The sequence below is a fragment of the Tetrao urogallus genome (genome assembly GCF_951394365.1).
Source record: "Tetrao urogallus genome assembly, chromosome: Z".
Classification (NCBI taxonomy): Eukaryota; Metazoa; Chordata; class Aves; order Galliformes; family Phasianidae; genus Tetrao; species Tetrao urogallus.
The window spans coordinates 15,843,657-15,853,752 of NC_136816.1; the positions used below are offsets into that span (position 1 = coordinate 15,843,657).

At 44.1% G+C, this 10,096-nt stretch overlaps 1 protein-coding gene across 1 annotated transcript; it reads right to left on the bottom strand.

The window, feature by feature from the left end:
• Positions 1-1,441: 1,441 nt before the first annotated feature.
• Positions 1,442-6,575, bottom strand: MBLAC2 (metallo-beta-lactamase domain containing 2; the record flags this gene model as incomplete). The annotated part of the gene is made up of 2 exons (XM_079548716.1): positions 1,442-1,830; positions 6,131-6,575. 2 exons carry the CDS (start codon positions 6,573-6,575, stop codon positions 1,442-1,444), a joined length of 834 nt encoding a protein of 277 aa, XP_079404842.1.
• Positions 6,576-10,096: the final 3,521 nt, after the last annotated feature.

Here is a 10,096-nt window from a genome sequence, read left to right on the forward strand (position 1 = left end):
ACAAATAAGGCTAAACTCCACTAGAATTTGGGATAAACACCTGCAATCTCTTGTAAGGAAATTACAAATCTATATACAAAAATAGTATAAGACAGTGTCCTTTTAAAGAAGTTGAATATATAGACTGCTAGAACAATTACACAAACTTTAAACATTTTAACAGCTTTTAAATAAGCAAGTTACAATGTCATTTAGCATTTCTCAGTGTATTCAGCTTGTTTTGGAACAGACTCAAATTCAATGCACTTTCCATAAAAACCAAATGCATCAAAATACTTCATAAGCAAACAGTAAACAGTCAAAGATACATTCATTGCGTGGAGGCAAGTGCACCAGCTGTTTAATCCAACACTGCAGTGGAGCAAGGCAATGTTACTGCCTCCTTTCTTCCCACAGAGCATTAACAGCCAAGCTACAATCCACATACACAACAAGACTCTTAAACACAAATAAAGGTTTTAAGTTTGTCACAGTCTATTTGGATCTCTCATTTGTAAATAAAGTATAAATTAAACTTTATTTAATGAGATTGTCAGAAAAAAACATCACCACACCAAGCAAGGTTTCAATCCATGTTGTACAGACTACAACGTTAAACACGTGCATTCATCAATTCATTACTTCAGTAGCTCACAATTTCCCTAATAATGTAACTTGCACACCTCTAAGCAAAATAGTTCCCTTCCTGTGACAGTGCTTATCATACTCTTCCATGGGGTGCACATGTCCCCTGGATCACACTCAAAAGCATGATAACCCTAATGATCTGGAAGCTGTTGTATCCACATCAAAAGGAGTTTGTGTCAGCTGACCTACCTATATCATCCAGCTTAAGAGTTTGGTCTATACCATTTCCATACACTAGTGGATGGTGCAGAAACTTTACAAAAATGCTGGAGGTGTCTGCAGCAGGGGACAGCAAGCTCCAGGTGGTAACAGCTGCACCATGGCCCTTATTACTTTGCCCACAGCATCCTACCTATGCGTTGCTCTCATCTGCACCTGATGGTGCTGCTCTCAGCACAAATCAGGCCTTAACATGAGCTGTGTTAAGCCAAAGCCTGAGCAGGGATCAAGTGAACACCTACCATCTTAGTGCTACATCAACAAAGTTTCAGGCATGGATGTAAGAAGTCTCATTTTGGCATATATTTATCTGTCAGAAGCATATCAAAAATAAAACAATATATTTCAATCACAATACCTGTGCAAACTTGCCCTGAAAAAATACAAGGAAAAATGGCAGCTCTGGCTAAGCTACTAGTTTATGATTTTTTTCCCCACAAAAACAGGAACAGAGCAAGCAAACATAAGGAGAATTTTTACAGCTCATCCACATCATTTTGCCAGCTCTTTCCTAAAGCATACTGCTTTGTCTTGTGTCATCATTTTCACAAGTCCTTTGATTTCTCTCTGGGAGACAGACAACATAAATGCATGCTCAGGAAGAAGTACCCCTGGAATTTGTAAGGTGAAGTGCTATGCTTGCAATGGATCTCATGGCACAAGTTGAGATTTTGTGACAAACTCCAGCTTTTGAGATATAGTTGGAAGCTAATCGATACAGCCTTTCTGCTCCAAATATGTTGAAGTGCCCAGGAAGTACCTTCTCTACAAGACCTCTGTCCACCAACTCCATGAGGCGCTGGCAGCTCACAATGTAGTCACTTATGTTGCTGTAGGGAAGCCAGTCAATCATGGATCCATCATACACGACATCTCCACTGAATAAAATCTTGTGTTCTCGGTCATGTAAGCAAATACTTCCTCGGGAGTGGCCAGGCATGTGCATGACGGTGAGCTGCCGGTCTCCAAGGCTGATTACATCTCCTGCAAACATATACGCAACAGGGAAATGTATGCACTTAACATGCACATTGAGCACCACAAAAGAAGTACAGCCTACCCATACGCTGAGTGTTTCATACATACCGCGCATGCACCAGGGCCTTTTTTTCTTGCTGTGTGCCAAAGAATTTGAAAAATACACTGGACAAAATAGCATTTTCCAGTGATTGTAACTAATAGCACAGCCTTGAACTACCTGTATTAACTGAGCCTATTTTCATCCTATTATGCTAAACAATAGGGAATGTGATAGGGAAAATAAAATTGGAAACAAACAGAAATCATCTAAGCCACTCCTTTGAAAGTCTGTAAAATTTTTCAGTTTATTAAAATTTATCCCCAGTTCACCCAGAAGTCCACTGCAGTCAGTGCAGAATGACAGAACATAAATTGCTGGAGGAGGAGCAAGCTTTGCCTCGAAATAGAGTGATTTTTTTTTTATCATCTTGAATAAGGCACATAAAAACAGAACATTCTTCACTTTAGCTCATTTGTTCCACCAACTTAAACATGAATTCCTTTTCATTGTATTAGCCCCCGATCTTGTACTTGAAAGTCAGTCCAAAAATGAAGAATAATTAACAAGACTGTTGTTAATTTTAAGTTACAATGCATGCTTAATTGTAACAGTACAATTCACAGGTGGTAAATCTGTAAACTTTAGGGCTGTGCAGGGAAGGAATAAGAAACCTTATTGGAAGCACATGTGTAATAACTACACAAAACCATTTTGAACAAGTTAATATCCAACACCACAAGCTTCATGAAATGAGAACCTGCAGGCACTGACAGATTCTAAGACAACAATGCTTAGAACTGCAGTAAGCATTTCAAGTTGCAAAGTCAACAAGAAAAAGCTACCAAACTCCTAAGTTAGAAATCTTAAAGTTACACATATATCTTATGTCACAGGCAGGTATGCTTCAAATTTTCTCAATACTAAGCAATTCTGAAAGGCATGACCTCACATGTGTTGGGACTTGAGTAGGAAGCACTGTATTTCCAGGTAATGTCAACCCCTGTGCCTGGGCTGGGAACTACTTAGTGAGGACTACTTCAAGTGCTGAGGGCAGGGATGCTGCTCTTCATCCACTCGCCTCCATTTGCAAAGCACTTGAATGCAGTCTGGAAGCCAGTGTAGAGAAAGCATTTCACTACGCTGTACCCATCAGTGAAACTGGTTCGTAGTACAAGCAAGCAGCTAGCTACTACAAAGAAAATTTTCAGGCAAGTTCTCTTTTAAAGGAAATGCCAAGAAGACTTGATAGTAGAAAGTACCAAGCTAGTCTTTTGGGAAGATCTGGTATCCTGGGCTCCATCAGAAGAGGGGTAGCCAGCAGGGACAGGAAGGTGACTGTCCCTCTCAACAGTGCCCTTGTGAGGCCCCATCTGGAGTACTGCGTCCAAGTCTGGGGCCGCCAGCACAAGATAGGCAGGAAGCTGTTGGAGTAGGTCCAGATAAGGGCCACAAAGATGATCAGAGAGCTGGAGCACCTCCCCTGCGAAGACAGGCTGAGGGAGCTGGGATCGTTCAGCCTGAAGGCTGCAGGGTGACCTCACTGCAGCCTTCCAGTACCTAAAGGGAGCCTATGAATAGGAGGCAAGTCAACTCTTTGCAGGGGTAAATAATGACAGAACAAGGGGAAATGGTTCTAAGTTGAAGCAGGGAAGACTTAGGGTGGATATCAGGGGGAACTTCGTTACCAAGATTGTGGTGAGGTGCTGGAACAGGCTGCCCAGAGAGGTTGTGGATGCCCAGTCCCTGGAGGTGCTCAAAGCCAGGTTGGATGGGGCCCTGGGCAGCCTGGTCTAGTATTACATATGGAGGTTGGTGGCCCTGCCTGTAGCAGGGGGACTGAAGCTTGATGATCTCGGTCCCTTCCAATCCTAGCTGCTCTATGATTCTATGATCTGTATGATCCTTGATCCAGAAAATGACTGTAAGAATAAAACAATTGTGGAGATTAAGTTTTTAGAGCAAATTGGCCCAATGGGTTTTAAATTGCTCCAAGCCCCAAGAAAGACAGCACAAAGGAACAGAACATGAAATCCAAAACTAAAAGAAATGTGTGGAATATTATATATAACTCTATACATATATATCTACACAATATATTTTACTTGTAATACAGTACAATTCACTTGTAAAATTATGTATGTGTAATTATTTACATTTAAGTTATATATACTTATAAAATTATATATTTAGATATACGTATTATATACAAAGAACTGAAATAGATAAAGAAAAATGCCAGTCATAGAAGACACAAGTGACTATGAAAACAGTAAGTGATAAAGCAGACCAGAAGTAGATGCAGTTTTAACTAGAACAGCCAAAGCAGCTGGTTGAAGGCTCTTGTAAGATTAGATAAAGAAAAAAACTAATGCCAGTAAATGTGGAACAGGCAACATAAAAGTAAGAGCTGTGGCTTTGGATTCTACCAGAATATGACTTCTGTATTTTGTGCAGTACTAGATATACTCACAGCAGTTGCTCATGCACTGCCATGACATGACACTTCCACACAGTTTGGCTCAATAAATGCTGTGCTAGAAACTTTTCTGTTACTTTGGGACTGAGTGTGTGTGCTCTCTTACATTCAATGTATTTGTTTTTGTAATAATTCCTTCCTATTGAAGAAAAGAATAAACAGCTTAACCTTCTGTTGACTCACTGAGCTAAATGGATCACCAGGTCTTCCTTGAAGCCTTCGGTTCTCCCTTTCCCTGTGTCTGAGCTGAATGGTGGCCCAGTACAGCCAGGAGGAGACCTTGGTCATCTGCAAAAGGCTGATTTAACTTGTCTGCTGTACGCACATTCTTTAGCTCCTGCTCCACCAAGTTCTACAGCTGCTTGCTAAAATAAGCTTGTTACCTACAAAATCTATCTGAAAAAGAGGTGTGGTTTTATATATACATACACAAACACATCTGTACACACACATACATGCATATGTTATATGTGTATATATCTGTAAAACATCTTTTATATAAATAATACAATTTTCTTATACTTTACAACAAGACCACGTGCAGTGTGCTGCACTTGGGTCAGGGCAATCCCAGGTATTTATACAAACTGGGAGAGCAGCCCTGCAGAGAAGGACTTGGGGGTCCTGGTGGATGAGAAGCTGGATATGAACCAGCAGTGTGCGCTTGCAGCCTGGAAGGCCAACTGTGTTCTGGATGGCATTAGAAAAAGGAGTGGCCAGAAGGGAGAGTGAGGTGGTTGTCCCCCTCTACTCAGCTCTTGTGAGGCCTTATCTGGAGTTCTGCAACCAGGCCTGGGGTCCCGAGTACAGGACGGACATGGAGTGGGTCCAGAGGAGGGTCACTAAGATGATCAGAGGGCTGGAGCACCTCTCCTATGAAAAGAGGTTGAAAAAACTGGGCTTGTTTAGCTTGGAGAAGGCTCTGCGGAGACCTTATTGTGACCGTTCAATACTTGAAGGGTGTGTATAAACAGGAGGGGGAATGGTTGTTTATGAGAGTGGATAGTGACAGCACAAGGAGGAATGGCTTTAAACTGAGACGGGGAGGTTTAGGTTAGATATTAGGAGGAAGTTTTTCACCCAGAGGGTGGTGATGCACTGAACAGGTTGCCTAAGGAGGCTGTGGATGCCCCATTCCTGGAGGCATTCAATACCAGGCTGGATGTGGCTCTGGGCAGCCTGGTCTGGTGGTTGGCAACTCTGCACAAAGCAGGGGGTCAAAACTCAATGATCACTGTGGTCCTTTTCCACCAAGGCCATTCTATGATTCTATGATTCTGTTAAACAAACCCATATGCTTTCCGATACACAGTTAAATAAACTGCTTTGTTCTTTATACAGTTATGCCTCAGCAGTTTACAAATAGCAAGTTAGCAGATGCCAGAACTGACTGAGGTGTGACACTGATTAGTCAGTATTAAGATGCTAGATCCTTGCTCCTAGTAATACCACTGTTATTCTAGGAAAAATGCCCCCTTCCAACAGGCACACAAACTGGGAGAGCAGCAGGTATTTCTACACGTTTCTGTCAACCCCAAATCCAAACCCCTTGTCTGAGAGCAGTGTCCAAACGGCCCTTGGTTTCCCATATAGGGGTCGTGCTAGCACCGCCCTCCTGTGCAGTCCCTTCCCCTCATCTCCTCCCTTCTCCCTGCTCCTGTCCTGACGCAGCTCCGTGCCACCCGCTCGGGCCCCATCACTGCCCACCACCGTCCCGGGAAGAAGGGCACAAACCACAACAGCCGCAGCCCACGGGTGCCCGCAGCCCGCCGCCGCGCGGCTCTTACCCTCCTGCAATAGGCGGCTGGGCCGCACGGGCGGGACGCAGAAATGCCGCGCTCTCCAGCCGGGCCGCGGCGGCCGCGCCACCTCCCGGTCCGACAGCCAGGTGACGGCCTCGTAGTTGTCGCCACGGAGCAGCGCGGCCGCCTCGGCGCTGTGCACCGCCACCTCCTCGAAGTGCTGCAACCCGCCCGAGTGGTCGAAGTGGACGTGGGTGGCCACGGCCAGCAGAGGCCGGGGGCCGGCCCCGTCCGGCGGCGCCAGCAGTCCCGCGGCACGCAGGTAGTCGGGCAGGCTGCGCAGCCCCAGCCCCGCGTCGATCACCAGGTCGCGCTGCGAGCCCCGCACCAGCCAGATGTTGGCCCGGTTGCCCGACTCGTAGAAGCGCTCCTGGATCCAGAAGATGCCGCCGCCCAAGGGCTTGTGCGCGAACCATTCCAGCGCAGACATCGCGTACGCCGCCGAGCCCGTCCGCGCGGCGGGACCGGGCGGGGCCTGGGGCGCCGGGGGGAGGGTAGAGCCGGGCCCGGCCCACTGCGGCAGCCGCGGGCGGAGCGAAGCTGCGGGTGAGTAGCGGGAGCGGAGGGGCTGCAGCTGGCGATGGGAGGGAGAGGGGCCGTGGGACGGCACAGGGGCAATGGGGGCAATGGGGAAGGAAGAGGCTCCGACAGGGCGTTGTCATCTTGGCAGTGTTGTCATCGCGGTCGGTATTTCACTTCCCTGACGCGTTCAGGGGATGCAGCTGGCATGAGCAGTCCCCGCGTTTAAGTGTCCATGCGTTATTTGCTCTGCCATTATTTTCAGCTCCCGCTGGTTGCTACCGTCTCAGAGAAATGAACACAGCAGAAGTTGTGCTCAGAGTTGTGTGTTAATGGGAACTGGTTCAGGTGTTTGGCTGCCACACAGGCCTGCGGCTTTGGCCTCTTCTGGCCTCAGAGGGTTTGCCTAGCTGCATGAGGGGCAGCTCCTGCAGCACATAAAACTTCACACGTTTCAGCTGTGCTTTTGCTTACCCCCGAAACTCATCTTTTTTTCTTTTTTTGTAGAGTAAAAGCAACAGAATCTATCTGTAAATAAGGAACTTCATGCAGCCAAACATCCTTCATAGTCTTAATTTCTCATGGCAACTTTGTCATTCGTAGTTAGTTTTTGAGTCACAGAATCATAAAATATCTCAAGTTGGAAGGAAACAAAGGGATCGTAGAAACATCAAGGCTGGAAGGGACTACCAAGACCATCTAGTCCAACCCCAATCCGCTACCACCATGCTCAATAACCGTGTCCTTCAGTGCTGCATCCACATGCTTCTTGAATGGTGACTCCAGCACCTCCTGAGGCAGCCTGTTCCAATACCTCACCGCTCTTTCTGAGAATATTTTTTTTTTCCTAATATCCACCCTCAACCTCTCCTTAAACTTAAATTGGCAGCTTAAAGCCATTCCATCTCATCCTTTTGCAGTTACCTGGCAGAAGAGGCTGACCCCCATCCCACCACCTATCTGGTCATTGTAGAGAGCAGTAAGGTCTCCCTTGAGCCTCCTCCAGGCTTCTCCAGTCCCTTCTAACATTCCCCATAAAGCTTGTGCTCCAGACCCTTCACCACCTTCATTGTTCTAACTGATGATCCTTTGCTGGATCATCAAGTCCAGCTCCTATTTCCACACAGGACCACCCAAAATTCCAACTAGATTTCTGTGAGCAAACTATAAAGTTAATTGTCAAAGTCACTGTTTCCTTTATGATTTCTCCTCTCATCTCTTGCTTTCACTTTATGATGTCAGTAGACTTCCCTTAGGCTTCTATGCTCAAAAGAAGATGAGAGTTAGTAAAACTGCCACATTGAAAGAGGATTCATTTTAAAGCTTGTTGCTTCTCATCAGATTAATTCATTATTTCAAGAAATATTGTAATTAATTTTAAAGCCAAATTTAAATATATATAGGTATTTAATGCAAAGAATATACGAATTCCCGCACACCAAACCCTTTTCTGTTTTCTTCCTCTTTTTTTCTGTCCTCTTTTTTCACACCTTGATATCTGCTTATGTTTGGGAATTATCTGTTATCTTTCTTCATTCTGCTAGGCTCACATTTTCTTTCTCATCTTGTTTTCAAAAGAATTTCACGTATTTTTTCTGTCTTCAGTTAATTAAATACTCAGATTTTTCTTTCTTGTCTTTCTTAAAATGATTTATGTAGGACATTCTGATTTTTTTTTAGATAATCTTCTGTGAAGCAGACTGACATAGAAACGTGTATCATGATTTAGCTTCCTCCAAAGAGAGCATATTCCTATGGAAAATAATACGTAAGAAAATACTTGGTTTTTACTGACATTTTATAAAAAGGCCATCCCTTCAATTTTGGGAATTCTGAAAGGATCTTAGGTAGACCTTTCTTTGCTCCTGATAGTAATTCTCCTTGTTGTCTTAGACAACTGTATGAAAAGCTGTAAGTATTGTGCTAGTTCTTATTTCCTATTTGGACCTTTATCTTGTGTGGATTGCCTTAAGAATAGCTGGAATGTTACTGGTAGAGCAGGAAGTCTGGAACAGTCTTGCAGTTTGATAACCTGGTAATTACTGGTATGCACAAAGGATTTCTGGGCTGGGATTCCTCAGTCATACTTTATGTGGTCTTGAGTTGTGAGTCACTTTGCTCAAACTGGGCCTGTCTTGGACCTCATCTCTTGACATCATTCTCCACAAAAAAAAATGTTTCTTGTACTTTTCTCTACCTGCCAGCTCATGGATCATACAGTGCTGAGATGGAGATTAGGTGAGATGTAGCTATAAATGCAGGCTCTTTATTTTTTTTTAATAGCCATACAGAAATTTATGGCTATTGTGCAGTAAATTACTGTAATTGCAGATTATTTTTTTTTCTTTTATAAGACCTACAATTCTGTGATTCTGTGATTCTGTGATATGCTTGGTTAATAGGACAAGAGGAAATGGCTTCACATTTCTTCAGAGGAGTTTTAGATTGGATAATAGGGAAATTTTCTTTACTGAAAGGGTTATGAAGCATTGGAATTGGCTCTCCAGCAAAGTAGTTGAGCTCCCATCCCTGGAGGTAATAAAAGACGTGTAGATGTGGTGCCTAGAGACATGGTTGGATGGTAGACTTGGTAATATGAAGCTTGATGATCTTAACATGGGTGCCCAAACTTTTGGCTTGTCTGGGATGCTTTCAATGAATAGCAGTCTTCACTCTGAGATTTTATATGTGATCATGGGCTGCATATAAAATATATAATATTTGACCATGTTTTTGTGAAAATGGTGCATCAGTGGTTTGATGGCTCTTAGTGAAGTGATGGTTCACAGTTCTTAGTGAATCTAAAAGTGTTCATCAGAGATTCTGGATGAAGTTTTCTCTTTTGGTGTTTCATCCTTGAAAAAAGTTGTTCACAAATGTATGTACTGTCAAAAAGTGCTGACATGGATAAAGTGTGGTCATGAAGTGAAGGGTATTTCTCTCTGCTAAGATAGGGCTTATACAAGTCTGATAAAGAGACATGTCTGATTGCAACTCTATACATTCCATTTGAAAATACAGGTAATGTATTTATGGGTCACAAATATACAAAAAAAACCTGGTGATTCTTTCAGCAATCTTGAAACCTGTTCCCAGATTCCATTATCAAAATGGAAGCCACAGCTACATATTTTTCACTGTTTGCAGGACTGCATTTAGCCAGTGTATCAAAACGCATACAATTGTTTGCCACAGCACTTGAGCCAGCACTGTGCTGCACTCGCCCCTGTCCCAGTTTCAGCCCAGACAGTGCTGACTGCACAGCACTGTGTGGTTGCTGTGAGCAATGGATGTGCTCCCAGGGCTGGTTTGGCTGCTCCGTGGGTTAGAGCCACTGGGTACAGAATCGCAGAATAGCAGGGATAGGAAGGGGCCTTGAAAGATCATCTAATCCAGTATCCCTGCTGGTGGCGTAGATCAGGTCTCCAGCAC